The sequence below is a fragment of the Bos mutus genome, chromosome X (genome assembly GCF_027580195.1).
Source record: "Bos mutus isolate GX-2022 chromosome X, NWIPB_WYAK_1.1, whole genome shotgun sequence".
Taxonomy (NCBI): domain Eukaryota; kingdom Metazoa; phylum Chordata; class Mammalia; order Artiodactyla; family Bovidae; genus Bos; species Bos mutus.
The window spans coordinates 109,255,733-109,272,765 of record NC_091646.1 but is presented as its reverse complement, the minus strand read 5'-3'; the positions used below and the strand labels follow the sequence as shown (position 1 = coordinate 109,272,765).

Here is a 17,033-nt window from a genome sequence, read left to right as displayed (position 1 = left end):
CATTTTTAATGAGAAAATAGCTGGGTGCCTGTGGGCATTGAGGTTGGGGTTAACCAGTCAGATTGACCTACTAGTTTCCCATAGTCAGACTTTGTCTCTGAACTTGGCTCCTATCCTGACTATGGGAGAAGAGGTAGAAATAAAACCATTTACATCATGACTCCTGCTCTCTGTCATTTAAAAACATTTAATTGTGTGTATATATATATATTACTGAGATATAATTAACATATAACATTGTATAAGTTTAAGATGTACAATGGGTTGATTTGATATATTTATATATTATACTGATTAATACCTTTGTATTGGCTAACAACTATCACATCATGTTAACTATCATTTCTTTTTTGTGACAAGAACATTTGAAATCTAATCTCTTAGAAATTTTTAAGTATGTAATACAGTATTGTTGATCATAATTACTGTGCTGTGCATTATAGATCTCCAGAACTTACTCAGCATTCTAGTTGCAAGTTTGTATCTTTTAACAGCATCTCCCCAATTCCTCCACCACCCCACTCAGCCCCTGATAACCAGCCTTCTAGTCTGTTTCTTTGAGTTTGACCTTTTCAGATTCCATATAAGTGATATAATACAATATTTGTCTTTCTTTGACTTAATCTAACTATAATGTCTCAGGGTCCATCCATGTTGTTGAAAATGGCAGGATTTCCTTCTTTTTCATGACTGAATAGTACCTCCATTGTGTGTGTGTGTGTATGTGTGTGTGTGTGTGTGTGTGTGTGCGCGCGCACGCATATCACATCTTCTTTATCCATTCATTCCTTAGCAGACACTTAGTTTTTTTCCATATCTTGGCTAGTGTGAATAATGCTTCACTAAACATGGGAAGGCATTGAAGAGATCTTCAGTATCCTGTTTTCATTTCCTTTGCATATATAAGCAGAGATGGGAATGCTGGATCATGTGATAGTTGTTTAAATTTTTGAGAAACCTCCGTACTGTTTTCCATAGTGCCTGCATCAGTTTGCATTCCCACCAACAGTGCTCAAGAGGTCCCTTTTTCTCCACATCCTCACCAACACTCATTATCTCTTGTCTTTTTAGTGACAGCCATTCTAACAGATGTGAGGTGAGAACTCAGTGTAGTTTTGATTTCCATTTCCCTGATGATTAGTGATATTGAGTACCTTTTTATGTACCTTATTGACCATTTTCTTTGGGGAAATGTCTGTTCAGTCGTCTGCTTGTTTCTTAATCTGCCCTTTTCCCGTAGGGTTTTGACTACTGTTTCTTAGAGCCAGGCTCAGTTACTTTTGTAAGACCCCAATAGTACTAGTTCTAGTCATTTTTTGTTTTTCCTTTGGTACCTGGCTTATCATGAACTAAGGTGCACAGGTAATGCGAAAAAGCAGATGGGTTTCTTTTTAAAAAGGATCTTTTCTTATGTCACCATACACATAAATATTGTCTCTTATTGCAGATTCAAATCCAGAAAGATATACGGGTTCTTCTTAAGAGAAAAAGAGAAAATCTGTAAGTATTTGTCCTTTAAAAATTCTAAATTTGCAATCTTGTCAGCTTTTGGAGAAAGTTAAGTGACCAAACTAATAGACATTTTTTCTCTCTTTATATTGGAAAAGCCCTGCCAATATTTATATATTAAAAAGGCATTATTTGGAAAAGTAAAATAGAACTTTTTACTCTGGACAGCTTCTAAGATTTAAAACATCTGTCACTCATTTATGAATGGGGAAGTGATAATTAAAATCTAAATATAATCTCTCTTTTTTTTTTTGTTTTTGAGTTTTACCAAAAAGTGGAGTCATAATTGGAGTTCCAGTTCTGACTCCTGAGGCAGTGTGTCTCTGAAAAGTTATTTAGTTTACCTTTGCCTCAATTTCTTCATCTGTAAAATGAGCTTAATAGTAAGTGTCCAGTGAATGGTTCATTAATATTGATGAAGTTGAATCTGTAGTAGTGTATACTTCCTCCAATAAATTGAAGCTTAATTTTAGTTATTATTTCTCAAAATGATTTAAATGTATTTCTAATCTTCAAAAATCTAGGCATCAGTGCTGTCCTTCATGAAACACCTACTCTAGACTATAATATAGAATGAAAGAAATATAACAGAGCACCTACAATTATAATTTAGTGTTTGAGCCTTGGACCTTGAAAATTACCTAGTTCCGGAGTTCCCAAACATTTACTTTTAGACAGTACCCTGACCAGTGAAGACTTTTTACTGGCCCATGGTGAAGTGAGGGAAATAAGCCCCACAGGCCATGAGATTTTTAAAGCTGAACTTTTTCGATTTGAAAAATTGCTGCTTATTATAAGTTATATCCTTCTAATTTTGAGGAGTTAGACCCGTTCTGTATTTTATGAAATGTTGGTGATAGTAAATGATAGGTTTTTGTTTTTTATGTCCATGCTTGGCCAAAAAAAAAAAAAATGGCAGTTGTGTCATTGCCCTCACCATCATTCTTTGTTTATAAAACTTTTACTTGTCTATGATATCTTAAAATCTGAATCCAACTTTCTCATGTAGATGAGGAAATAGACAAGAGGTAATTTAATTTGTTCCAGGTAGTGCAGCTTGTCAAGCTGCTGAGCCAGGACCAAAGCCCTGTATACAATGCTGTCTCTCTTGTATTTCTGGTCTTCTGAGAATCGCTCTCATTATAATAGATTATGAAACTGAAACAGAAGAAATAGTAGTTTTTATGTGCTCATAACTATTTTTGAATTCCAAGTATAAAGAAATTCAAAAGACTTAATGTGCTTGTATAGCAAAGATTGCTACAGTTGACTGATTAGGCTGCATTAGAAAAATCTTGAACATGAACAAAGATTTTCATCAACAGACCAAAATTAGTTGTCTCCGAATTCAGCTACACAGGCAGCATGCTGTCCCATGATTGACAAAGGAGATAAGGTAACAGGTTTAGTGTTTCTTTTGGGAAATAGACCATAGTGCAATTGTATGGGCTGTAGGATTCAGGCTCCTATAGTTATTTATACACAGAGAATCTATTTCCTGTTTCTTTTTCCCTCTCCACCCCCACCCCACACGTCCCACACACATAAAAATTTATTGTAATTGGCCTGCAGCCCACTTAGATGTGTAAGAGAAAGAACTACCAAGGTGAAGAGCAGGAGTTTCCAGAAGCTTTAGCAAGAGTATCTGGCCAGTTCAGGAGTCAATAAACACTTTGGAGAGAGTTCTTCAATTGGCATAGTGCCTTGCCTCTCCCAAAGTACACTTCAAAATAGAAATACCTAATTCCCTTATCTCACTCACGTTCATGAAGCTTGCATGGGTCAGGTGAACAAATGAACATGAAGAGAGAACAGAATGGAAAATATTCCTCATCCTTAACATGGAGACATTACCTCTCAGAGTATTTTTCCATGGCTTCTTGTATTTGACTTCGTGTGGCATCCTTCTTTAGTTAAGAATTCTTTAATTTCTCAAATGTCAGGAACACCCATAATTCAGTGTGAATAATTTAACTATGTATTGCATTAATAATAATGTTAATAATAAAAATACATATTGAATTTTTTCATTGTCTTTGGAATATCCATGCCCTTTTCTTTACTAGCGCTAATATTTGAGCGCTATAAGATTTGAATGGTTTTTGATTTGAATGGCTATAAGACTTCAGTCTTCAACAGATTTATCAGTCACTGAACTCTTTTATTAATCTCAGTTATAAGATATATTTGCTACTGAAGAGCAGAGCGAGGTTTTGTTGTTTTATTTTGTTTGTTATTTACCACAGTACAGTTTCACATTATGGTGGCCTGGTAGCTGAATCATAGTGACTTATTTAGCCATTTTGTAAGAAATGGTTTAAGACTACCTTGCTGCATGGCTTTTTAACAGTGTGAGTACTGGGAAACAACATTCATAGAGAACCAATCTATTAAACTGGTCCCTCCTCTAGGAAAGGCCAGAGGATAGGGCATGTAGCCAAGATGTAAGTTGCAAAATTCTCCCTGTAAAACAAAGGCTGTGGGAAATAGCACTGCAGATTAACAGATTTTTTTTTTAAACCTGTGCTCAGGGTTGGCAGCTCACAGCTGTATTGATTTATTATAATTAGTAGATAAGATGATAGGAGACAGATGTGTAACAAATAGCAATGATAATAGTCTGTATATTTCTCATTCAGATAACACATTTATAACTGTGAGTTAATTTGTCAGATATGTAATCCAATTGTTTTTATTAACTTATGTTAAGATCATAAAGAAAAAAATACCCAGTACACGGAAGACTTTACAGACAAAAAGTCTACACCATGCATGATGGGCTGTTGAATGTAGCAGCAGGGTTTTGTCTAGAGGGACCTGTAGCAGATCCTCTTTAGCAGGGATTAGGGATTGGGGTTGTCATTGTCGTTGTCTGCTTCCCTTCTACAGCGCTGAACCCTTTATATTTCTCTGAACACGTAACTCCTAGAACTTAGTTTCTCTCCCATTTTTCATGATGTCTGAAAAAGTTGGATTATAACATCATGTCTTGTTGGCAGGTGCCACTTCTAGCATGGTATATCCTCAAAATTCCTTATATGTAAGCTTTGGATTAAATTATATCCAATCCACTCTCAACTTTGGAAAGCTTTAAAAAATCAAGTGTGTTTTTAAAAATAAAAATCAAGTGTGTTTCAATCACTTAAAATGAGGAAGATAAATGTACTTGTACACAGTGTGTGTGAGGTGTGTAGGCACAACATTGTATGAGGCTCCCACATTTCAACACATGACATCTCCTTATTTCAACATATGTAGATAGGATCCAAATTATACTATCCTATGACCTATAAAAAGCATTATCTGATACGTGCTGGGCATGTTCTTAACGCATTATGGGAGGGAACGCGTGCTCCAGCAAGAAAGGGCATCTTCAACATGGCAGCTGAGGTGCTTTCTTTGCTGGGGAAAGCTGGGAAGAGACTAGCAGGATGGCGACTTCAGGAGTTAATATCCATCCAGGTGATGAAGCAAACAAGTTTGGTTCATCTTGTTTGAGATGTTACCAAAGATCAGTCATAGCTGTGAGACTCTTCTAGTCAAACTAGCTAGGCAGGCGTACAGTGTGTGGTATAGAGCATCTGTCTAGTCATCCTAGGTGTTTGCTTTTCTTTTGCTTTTTTTTCAGCTTTCAAATGTATTTATTATAATTACTGTAAACTTCAAAAGTTTGACTGTATAAGCTATTTCATATTGATTAAATTGACTTACCAACTTTGAGTCACATGAGACTTACATAGAGCAGACAGATATATATTTCACATGATTATTCAGTCCTGCAAACTGTCTGAAAGCAAAAGATCATGCTAGCTACTCTTACTGCCTTTTATTTTCTTAAAATATTAACATTTAAAAAGTTTTAATGTTGAAATATAAGGTTAATTATATTGTAATGTAGTGCCTATGAAGTTTGATTTCATTAACCAAAGCAACTGTTTTCTTTAATGGGTATATAACCTTTCTCCTATATGTTTTAAAATCACTTGAAACTTTTTAATAGTGTGTGAAAGAAAATAGGAATTTTTAAAAAAGCACTCCACCCCTTTACAAAAGTCTTGTTGATGCAATATCTATGTCGAAGTATGATCTTTTAAAGTGCAACAGGTATGCATATCTGTTTTAATCTCTTGGAATTTTTATAATTGTTTTCTGATTTAATGTTTAGTGGATACAGGCTTATCCTTTTCAGAAGGCAAATTATCTCTTTATTTGGTATTTAAATTACTCTTAACTGATGTGTGATTTGAAAATGTGATTTCTTAAAGTACCACTGACAGTTAATCACAGATTATCACATTGATATCTGTTACATTTTCATAAGGAAATATATCAAGGACAGATGAAGAATATTTGTCTCTACCATGTGTCTCAACTTGGTAGATGCATGGATCCTTGCTTGGTTTAGACCATTTTCTAAAACTTGTTAAAAAAAAATTATCTTGGTATGGACTTTAGTTTATTATTTTTTCTCTTTCCTGAATGGGTGTTGTGTCACATGCTATTGGAAAAGATGATGATTTCTTTTAAATTCAGCCTTTAATCAGTATGTCACGTTTGTTTACTTTGTGTGCTGGAGCTTCATGTATTACTAATGCTTTTTGTGTTTAACCTAACTATCTCAGAGCGTTTGAAGTAACTGGAATGAAATACTTAACATTAAACTTGGCCTCAAAACAAGAAGCAAAGTAAAATTACACCTGATTTTCACTTAAACTTCTAGGACTTACTGGGCAGCTAAAGGGCTCCCCGCCCCCTGCACTGCTATAAAAATGCTTTAGACTGTAGGACAGATCAGTGCTCAAAGTTGTCATCAGGATTTTTTCATACACAAAGTTTGTCACTCTCACCTATTTAAATTATACCAGTATGACCCAGGTCACAGACAGTACAGCTAAAAGCATGGACTTTAAAATCCAGTAGACCTGGATCAGAATCCCTACTTAGCTGTGTTATCTTGATCAAATGATATGTCTGAGACTATTATATCATCAGTTATAAGTTACATCCCTAGTTCATTAGTATATTAGTTCAAAGTGTGTTTCTGAAGGATTAAAGGAAATAGTGTATCTAAAGGACTGAGCATAGCCCATAGTACAGGCTCAATAAGTGGTTATTAATCTGATGCTCGGGCTTCCCAGGTGGCTCATTGGTAAAGAATCTCCCTGCCAATGCAGGAGATGCAAGAGACGCAAGTTCGATCCCTGCGTCAGGAAGATCCCCTGGAGGAGGGCGTGGCAACCCACTCCAGTATTCTTGCCTGGAGAATCCCATGGTCAGAGAAGCCTAGCAGGCTACAGTCCATGGGGTCACTGAAGAGTTGGACACAACTGAGTGAGCATGCAATCCGATTCCCAAATGGAATGCTGAACATCAACAGGAATGATTCGCTATCCCCTGACTGAAGCTGACGCCCTGCCCTTTCCAGCTGAAATACAAGTGCATTATTTGATTTTAAGGAAGTGCAACTCAGAGTTCATGTCCTCCTGGTGGGACAGCAGTATCCCTCTTCATACATGGCAGGACAGCATTTGTGAAAGGCATCCGTGAAAAGGCACATGATACAAATTCTATAATCCTCTTGCTTTTGTAACAACTTGTCTTTTTCCTCTGTGGAAAAGGCAGTTTGTCCAGTTTCATGTTTTCTATCAAGCAACTAAACACATGTTCAAGGTAATTACCAGGAATTTTAAGAGTATACCATTTCCTGGAGTGTTGGCATGGACAAGTGATTTTTTAAAAAGATGACTAAGATTGATTGTCTTCTGGCTATTGCCCTTAACATACATTTTTACTTTATAGTTTCAGAGCAATCCCATCTCCATTCTTATTTCAGTCAACAAGTTTATTGAACACTTCATACACAGAGGTACAAGTGTAGGAGGATTCAGCAGCAAACAATAAACTCTGCCTCACGGAACCTTTATGTTCTAATGGAGGCCTTGAAAATAAACATGAAAGATAAAGCATATGATGTAGTAGTGTTAAGTACTAAGGAGAGAAATCAAAACGGGCTGTGATTTTGGAGTGACTGGAGAAGGCCTTGGGCTTCCCAGGTGGCTCTGTGGTAAAGAATCCACCTGCAATGTAGGAGACTCAAGAGACCTGAGTTTGATCCCTGGGTCAGGAAGATCCCCTGGAAGAGGGTATGGCAACCCATTCCAGTATTCTTGCCTGGGAAATCCCATGACTGCAGCCTGGCAGGCTATAGTCCATAGGGTCACAGAGTCGGACACGACTTAGCAACTGAGCACGGGGAAGACCTTACTGAGGGAGTGATATTTGAATAAAGGCAAAAAGGAGATGAGAAAATAAGCTGGGAAGGTATCTTGGAAGAACATTCCAGGTAGAGAGAATAGCGTGTACAAGAGCCCTGAGGCAGGATCATGCTTGTTGTGTCCCAGAAACATCAAGGAACAAGTTGGCATGGTAGCAGAAGGAAGTGGACAGTGTCGCAGATGAAGGCAGAAACTTGAGGTGGGGGACAGGTCCCTTCTTATAGATTGGAGTAAGGACTATGTTTTTTTCTGAATGAGTCACATGGGGATTCTTTGAAAGGTTTTGAGCAGAGGAATGGCATGATCTAGCTTACAATTGAACTGGAGCACTCTGGCTGCTGAGTTTATAATTTGTTATAAAAGTGGAAGCAGGGAGCTCACATTGGGTATTGCAGTTCTCCAGGTGAGAGGAGACAGTGGCTTGAGCCAGGTTGGTATGTGTGGAGGTGGTGAGAAGTAGTTAACTTTGGTATCTGTTTTGTGAGTAGAGCTGGTAGGATTTGCTGATGAATTGGCTGTGGAATTGTGAGAAAGAGAGGGGGATGAAAGTGAACCTGATTGAAGGCCTTTGGTTAAAGCAACTGGAGCTACAGAGACGGGCAAGACTGAGTGGGCTATTTGTGGAAGGATGATCAGCAGCTCAATTTCCTATTAATACATATGTATTAAATGAGTATGTAACTGATATCTAAATGGATCTGTTGAGGAAGCAGTTGGATATACAAACCTAGTGCTTAAGGGAGACCTCCAGGCTTAGCAGAGAAACTTTGGGATCATCACCATATTTATGTTGTTTAAAGCTATGAGCCTAAATGAGATCACCTTGGGAGTGAGCTTAGATAAAGAAGAGGTTCAAGGACTGAACACTATATCATTGAGAGGTCTGGGAGATAAGAAGCAGCAATGAAGATGGAGAAAGAATTGTCAGGGAAGTCGGAAGAAAATCTGAAGAATGGGTTCTCCTGGAAGCCAAGTGAAGAAGTTTCCAGCAGGAAAAGAGGGGTCAACTGGGCTAAAGGCTGGTGGTGGGTCAAGGGCAGGGTGAGGCCTGAGCTTTAATTGACCTTGGGATCTGACAACATGGAAGTCATTGGTGACCTTGAGCAAAGCAATTTTGTGGAATGGTAGGAGGAAACCTGCAGAGAAGGCAATGGCACCCCACTCCAGTACTCTTGCCTGGAAAATCCCATGGACGGAGGAGCCTGGTGGGCTGCAGTCCATGGGGTCGTGAAAAGTCGGACACGACTGAGCGACTTCCCTTTGACTTTTCACTTTCATGCATTGGAGAAGGAAATGGCAACCCACTCCAGTGTTCTTGCCTGGAGAGTCCCAGGGATGGCGGAGCCTGGTGGGCTGCTGTCTTTGGGGTCGCACAGAGTCGGACACGACTGAAGCAACTTAGCAGCAGCAGCAGCAGCAGGAGGAAACCTGAGCTTAGTGGGGTCAAAAGAAAATGGGAGATAACTGGGTGACAGGGCATGGGGACAACTCTTTAAAGGAGTCTTACAGAGAAGGAGAGGGTTTCTTAGGTGGCGCTAGTGGTAAAGAACCCACCTGCCAATGCAGGAGACTTAAGAGACATAGGTTTGATCCCTGGGTTGGGAAGATCCCCTGGAAAAGGGCCCAGCAACCCACTCCAGTATTCTTGCCTGGAGAATCCCATGGACAGAGGAGCCTGGCGGACTATAGTCCAAACAGTCAGACATGACTGAAGTGACTTAGCACACACACAGAGAAGGAGAAGAAATGGAGCCACAGGCAGAGAATAAGGTACAAGAGAGGGAATGGTTTTTAAGATGAAAGAAATCATAGCCTGTTAGAATGTGGGTGGGACCAGTTCAGCAGAGCAGGAGAAATTAATGAGGCAGGAGAAGGAAGAGTTAATAGAGCAGCAGAACAGAGGAGCCTGGTGGGCTGCTGTCTATGGAGTCGCACAGATTCGGACATGACTGAAGCGACTTAGCAGCAGCAGCATCAAGGTCTTTCTAGTCTAGACAGGGGCTTCATGCATGAGAGAAGGGGTCGGCCTTGGCTGGGAGCATTACCAGCCCATCTCTAGTCATAGGAGAGAGGAGAGATGTGGCCACAGATGCGAGTAGTTGCAGAGACACTGGTGGGAGTCTGTGGACGTTCTCTTCAGACGGTTTCAGTTTTCTCAGCCAAATGGTAAGCCAGGTCAGCAGCTGAGGTTGAGGACAGTGAAGGAGACTTGGTGGTCTGAAGAGAGAAAACAAAGCATGAACCCCAGGAGAGCAAGCCTGTGGATGGCCTAGGGCAGGGCAGCATGGCTTCTCTGCAGCTTCAAGGGTCCATTTGAGGGAGCAGCCATGGATCTAAAGGGGGATGTTTGGCTCTGTTGGGTGTTTCTCCAGCCAAATTCAGCTGCATGGGGAAGGGTGCAGATAAGGTGGTAAACTGGATTTAACCAGGTCGTGGTTTAGCTGAGTGAGTACACCAAAGTGGGAGAGGGGCAAGAGAGTTGAGAGTGTATTCCAGGGACCAATACCACACACCCATGGAAGTGAAGCTGGATCAGACAGAGGACTTCCCCAACAGTGCCATGAAGTAGATGGCAAGCAAGTAGAACACAAGCAGTATTCCCGATTGCACATGATGCCGCTGGTACAGAGCTTTACATGAGAGGTCGTATATCTTGTCCAGAGTCACATTTAAGAGCAGATACTGAGTTGAGAAGCCAGATCTCCTTTGATTAGGGTGTTTACCACCCAACCTATCATAGGCTTTCTTCTAATATAATAGCAGGGTGTTTAATCTTAAGTTACCAAATCACTATACACATGTGTCTCTTATAGTGACATTCTAGTAGCATTGACTCTGAAATAATATGACTTAGATCACAAAAGGGGACCAGCACTTTAAAAGCAGAAAGCTCGAAAGCATCTGCCATGCTGCTTGCTGTTTTCTGATACATCCTGCAGTTCTGCTGCCAGCCATTCCCCAGAGTCCATGAGGACCATCCTCATTTCCCAGTCTTTGTCCTCTCCTTTTGAAAATGTTCCCATCCTTTACACCAACCCAAAATACCGTGCTTTTTTTGTGAAACCTTCCTAGGTGGTTCTCCTTCGTCCTCCATCTCTCCCCGATCCCCAAACTGGGTGTAATCTCATCCCTTTTTTGAATACCTTTTGTTCTTGCTTCTCTGATGGGATCTATCATAGTCTACTGTATATATTTGTGAACTCATCTCCCTGCCCCCTACCATACATATGGACATGCAGATGTGCATGCAAAGGATTGAGAGCATGTTTTACTCATCTTTGTATTATGTGCTCAAAACATACATAGTAGGTGTTCAAATTTTTTTAAAAAATTAATTTATCAGCAGACTGTGTGTAATGCTGGAAAATTTTTGATACAGAAGGATTTTTAAATGATAGGCCAAAGTGAGCGGAGGCTGCCTGGGAGCGGGGGGTGCTTGAAAGAGCACCAAACTTGGGGACAGACCTCGGATGCAATTTGCACTGTCACTCATTCACTTCCCTTGGAGATGAAAGATCAGACAGCATCAGTGGCTCAAATACTCAGCTGAAATGGAGGTTCCATAGAGTCCCTTCAGGTGCTCACACAGCTTCCCCAACTGAAGCAACTCTGCTTTTTTCTTTTATCTATACTTGTGTTTCCATGTGCATATAAGATTTTATTCAAATGAGTGACCCATACCCACCCCATGCCCCCAGCCTCAGCACCACCAGAAAAAATAGAAAACTTCTAAACTAAATGATCTCTCTTTACCTCAGTGTTCTTTGAGCCTTGTGGGGTGTGTGGGTGTGTGTGTGTGTGTGTGTGTGTGTGTATGTATGTGTGTGTACTATGAGGATCAAGTAGATGTTTCCCTACCTCTAAGACTTAAGGGAAGTCTGTGTAAAAAATTAAGTGTATATAACAAAACAATTGACTGAAAAGCATGCAGCACAGTTTAAATCCAGCTAGTTTGTAATATTGTCAAAAGCTGTCTTCTGCTTCTTCAGCCCCATTTTTCAAATGAGACTGAGGTGATATTCCCCACTTAGGGGGATTCTATCAGTCTAAAGACTTTTGTTTGTCTTCTGGTATTGTCCCTGAGAATTTATGTATTGAAATAAGTATTTATTTTGAATTAATTTCCTTTCAGTACTTCTTTATATTATCAGTAAGGAATTATTTTTAAAACTGTGTGTGTAAGTAGACTATCATCTCTGAGTACCTTTAGGGTTTATAAAGGAGTATTATAAAATATTTGTTATAATAAAGAGGTGCTGGATTTGATAGGGTTGCGAACTACTGGTCTGTGCTGCATACTTAGATGCTTAGATGTTTAAAAATGATGACATAATCAAGGATCAGAATGAGTGGTAGACATTTCTAGTGATGTGGGAAATTAGGAAAAGGAGAGACTATCATGGATTTGGGTAGTCATGGAATGTTTGATGGAGGAGAGGATTATTAGAGGGGATCTTGCATACTGAGGATCAGGCACTATGATAGACCCTTGGTGTATTCTATCTTGAAAAAAAAAAAAAAGGGTGACGAGACTTGTCAGAGAGATGGAGAAAGCAATTTCTAGGTATATTGTTTAGTAACTCAATTGTGTCTGGCTCTTTGTGACCCCATGGACTGTAGCCCTCTAGGCTCCTCTGTCCATGGGATTTCCCAGGCAAGAATACTGGAGCAGGTAGTTGTTCCCTTCTCCAGGGGATCTTCCCAACCCAGGGATCAAACCCACATCTGCTGCATTGGCAGGCAGATTCTTTCCACTGAGCCACCAGGGAAGCCCTTTTCTAGGTATAGTAAAGCATAAAGTTAAAGTTGCAAGGGCCCAAGGAAATTGTAAGGGTGGTGTCAACCTTTGGTGTTCATGGATGGATTCCAGGGAACTCAGGAATTCCCTGAATTTGAGTATACCATTTTGCATATCTTTCTGAGGAGAACTGGGTCTATAGTACTCATTGAATTCTGAAAGTGGTCCATCACCCCTAGGAAGTTAAGGCCTACTGATCTAGCCAGATCTTATGCTCAGAGGCTTTGCCCAAGGTTACACAGCTAGTCAGTGACAGAGATGGGGCCTGAATCACAGGTCGTTTCATCTGTAATTTCTTGCTCATTTCACCACGCTCAGTTGAACAACATGAATAACAGCAGAGCAGGCTTAAGGATTATGTTACCATTTTATAGTAATTGGTGTAAAAAGGCACAACTGTCTTGGGGTCAGTAGTTGATTTTCACAGGAGTTGCAGAAGGATGCACTTTGCTTTGGCCCCTCAAAGTGAGCTAATACTGTACTTTTTTCTAGTTGAAATATATTGCCACTCACCAAAATAGCTTTCTCAACTGAAGGCAAGCTCCTGGAGAAAGATTATTCTCCATGAGGCTGTTTGTGCAGTTCCTTTCCAGTTGGCACTGTTTTTCTGACCTGCAGTGGCCTCCAGTTTCCTGCCAAATCAAATGAAAACTACTTCGCCTGATTTGTCAGATCATGTACTACTGTGGCCTGTACTGCTGTGGCGAATACTTTGTGCCCCAGTCAGGCGAGTGTCCTTATTATTTGCACTCATTCCTCTCCTAGAGTCTTTTCATTCCTCTCTTCATGTGGTTCCCCAGCCCAGAATGACCTCTGTCCTTTTCCTTTGTTTCCAGATCCCCAACATAAGGTCCAGCTTAAGTCTAATCTCCACAAAGCTTCCCTTTGTAACTGTGGACCATTTTGCACTTGCTCTGAACTGCTATCACATTAATTGCTTGCACTGTGCACCACAGGACTTAGGTATTTCTACAGACTCTTCGTTGGAAAGAAGGTCGAGTGGTCACTTTGAGAATGGGGTTCCAGGAAGTCCAGGGTGGGACTCAGGGCACCCCCAATCCCTGCTTCCGCCAGAGCAATTCTACTTTAGTGTTTACAGATGGGAAATCTTCACTAGTGTTTATTTGATGAAATGGGTTAGCTGCCCCTTTCTCCTGCAAATAAAGTTTGAAAAACATTGGATCTATCTTGTGTGCTGATGACTTCATAACTGTTAACTCATAATGAGCAGGGGCCAGGAGACTTACACTGCCTTGGACTTAATACTGCCACTCCCAGGCAACTGGTGCAATTTGAGCACAAAACAGACATGTAGGAAATGATTTTATGATTATATTAGTCCAATTTGGGGGATAGGCGATAATGAATAGCATTACTAAAAAATTATCATAATGAAGAACTCAGAATATTTCTGGGTTGATCATTGAGAAATAAGCCAAAACTGGTGGATTTATTTCCCCTCTTTTGAAAAAGTCAAATACTATTTAAAGCTGTTCAGTTTACATGTGCATATTGAAGAGAAACCTCAGTATTGGCATTCTCTACTCTCCTAAAATTTAGCCAAACTTAAATATCACAGGCATGTGCTCATATAGTTGCTATAGTGTTATACAACTGACTTGTAGAGTCACGTGCAGTATACCAGATAACCTACAAAAATTGCATCTAAAATTTATGGCCATAATGATTAAAACTGGAAAATACCAGTCTTTCAGACCAGTTATTTCTGCTTTCTCGTATCAAATCAATGCTAGAAACTAATAAAAACCTGAGTATTTAAATCAATGGTGCTATCAACTTGTTAATACTCTTTTGTTTTTGTTTTGTTTTCCCTGCTCTCTGCCTGGTTCATTGTCTTCACCTGCAGGTGTACTTTATTGTCGGCTTCCAAAGATTACTAACTCTTTCTGTATCATTAAAATTGAACTGCCTTGACTATTCTGCTACTCTTACTGCTGCTCCCATTATTGCCTTCTTCAGCAAAATCAGGCTTTCCGAAGCCAAAGAATAACAAGAAATAAACATCATTTTAGAAGCCTTGCCACCATGAAACTTAAGCAAAGTGTGCTCACCATTATTTTGCTGCCTATCCACCTGTTAATAACAATATACAGTGCCCTTATATTTATTCCATGGTATTTTCTTACCAATGCTAAGAAGAAAAACGCTATGGCAAAGAGAATAAAAGCTAAGCCCACCTCAGACAAACCTGGAAGTCCATATCGTTCTGTCACGCACTTCGACTCGCTAGCTGTCATAGACATCCCTGGAGCAGACACCCTGGATAAATTATTCGATCATGCTGTCTCCAAGTTTGGGAAGAAGGAGAGCCTGGGAACCAGGGAAGTCCTAAGTGAAGAAAATGAAATGCAGCCAAATGGAAAGGTTTTTAAGAAGGTAAAGCATTTTGGGGCTTTCTATTTTTTTTAAGGGGAAGGTACACTTGACTATAAATCAAGTGCATTTAAAACATGCCAACATTTCATTATAGTGCCTGTAACTAATTCTCCAAAGCTGTTCCTAGCGTCTGTATATTCACTTAAGGGCAATTTTGAGTTCTCCCCATTGAATAGTGTTTTAATTGCTTGTTTGAGCACATATGCTAATATTACAGCATCTCTCACTCTAACAGTTAATTCTCGGGAATTATAAATGGTTGAACTATCTCGAAGTGAACCGCCGAGTGAATAACTTCGGTAGTGGACTCACTGCACTGGGACTGAAGCCAAAGAGCACCATTGCCATTTTCTGTGAGACCAGGGCTGAATGGATGATTGCGGCACAGACCTGCTTTAAGTACAATTTTCCTCGTAAGTGCCTGGTGGTTTTGGAGGGAGAGAGTGGGCTGTTCTTATACATGAAACTGTCCTGAGCAAGTGTTAAGCCAGAACCTGTTGACCTTGAGAATCCTAACTGATGAATTTGTGCCCAGTTTGTGGCACTTTTAGTATTTTCTGGTTTCTTTAGGTTTAGAGAGTTAGAATCCTGAGAATTTGTAAGACACATTTGCAACTGCCAGGAAGTTTGAGGCAAAGTGGAAGGGTAAGAGCAGAGACTATGAAAGCAAAGTAGATTATAAAATATATTCATGTCTGTGAGTCTACCATTAAAAGTTGGCTGAAATAATATATCTAAGAAATGTTTATCATTTAATGTTTGTGTTTATTTTTTATTATGTAGTTGTGACTTTATATGCCACCCTTGGCAGAGAAGCTGTAGTTCATGGGTTAAATGAATCTGAGGCTACATATCTGATTACTAGTGTTGAACTTCTGGAGAGTAAACTTAAGGTAAATATGACATTTTCTTTTAATTTATGGTAGCATTTGACAGCATAGGAAAATATTCAGTAATGAAGTTGATTGCGGGCCCATATTTAATAGCTGGATTTTCCTTCTGTTCAACAGACTGCATTGATAGATATCAACTGTGTTAAACATATCATTTATGTGGACAATAAGACTATCAATAAAGCAGAATACCCTGAAGGATTTGAGATTCACAGCATGCAATCAGTAGAAGAGTTGGGATCCAAGCCAGAAAACTGTAAGTAAAGCAAACAAATTTATTAATTGATTCAAGGCTTATTATTCCAGTAAATTAAAGAAATAATACAAGTGAAAACTGTTAAGTTCTCTGATTTAAAAAAAAGGTTTGTATAACTCAATAAAAAATAACATGAAAAATGTTTAAAAACTATCAAGACCATATAATATTAAGATTTTCTCTCCCTCCTCAAAAAGGTAACCACTGTTTGAAAATTTACTAAATTACTGAGAAGTATTCAATGGTTCAGGGCTTCCCTGGTGGCTCAGATGGTAAAGAATCCGTCTGCAATGCAGGAGACCAGGGTTTGATCCTTGGGTTCGGAAGGTCCCTGGAGAAGGGAGTGGCTACCCATTCTAGTATTCTTGCCTGGAGAATTCCATGGACAGAGGAGCCTGGCAAACTACAGTCCATGGGGTTGAAGAGAGTTGGACACAACTTAGCAACTAAGCATGCATGCATTTGATGATTCAGATTTATGGCAGCTGCTGCCAAACTTTCTTTCCTTTTTTTTTTTTTTTAAAAACCTACTATAACCTTCCAGTCTGAACCTCATGTAAGGGACAGATCTCAGGCCTTCCATTCAGTAAAATTTTCCTTTATTTTTTTTAGTGCTAATGCTACTGATTTTAATCATATCTCTGAGGATACAAACCATAAATAAAACCATACTTGGATTTATTCTACTACTGGTATGGTAGTTGGTATTCCATTTGAAATAAGTTAAGTGTGTCATATCAAAATGTCAGTTGGTCATCAGGTCAGAGAGGGTTGAACAGTTGAAATATTCCATTTAAATTATTTTCTTTCACATGTTTAATGAGAAGATCACAATACTCTGCTAGATGAGGAAGCCAAGTCTTTTATAACAGGCAGTCAGCATGCCTGCCCTTTGCTCTGAGGAA

At 39.5% G+C, this 17,033-nt stretch overlaps 1 protein-coding gene across 3 annotated transcripts in view; it reads left to right on the top strand.

Moving 5' to 3' along the window:
* The window catches only part of ACSL4 (acyl-CoA synthetase long chain family member 4), a 77,591-nt gene that overhangs the window by 28,835 nt on the left and 31,723 nt on the right, over nt 1-17,033 (top strand). The window contains exons 2-6 of one of the 3 annotated variants that reach the window (XM_070366143.1): nt 1,448-1,500; nt 14,743-14,979; nt 15,215-15,392; nt 15,763-15,872; nt 15,990-16,128. In XM_070366143.1, coding sequence (XP_070222244.1) covers nt 14,752-14,979; nt 15,215-15,392; nt 15,763-15,872; nt 15,990-16,128 — 655 coding nt within the window. In that variant the 5' untranslated portion in view covers nt 1,448-1,500; nt 14,743-14,751. Of the gene's footprint in view, nt 1-1,447; nt 1,501-14,562; nt 14,980-15,214; nt 15,393-15,762; nt 15,873-15,989; nt 16,129-17,033 lie in introns of all 3 variants that reach the window. The other 2 variants (XM_005905770.3, XM_070366142.1) reach the window with 2 other exon arrangements.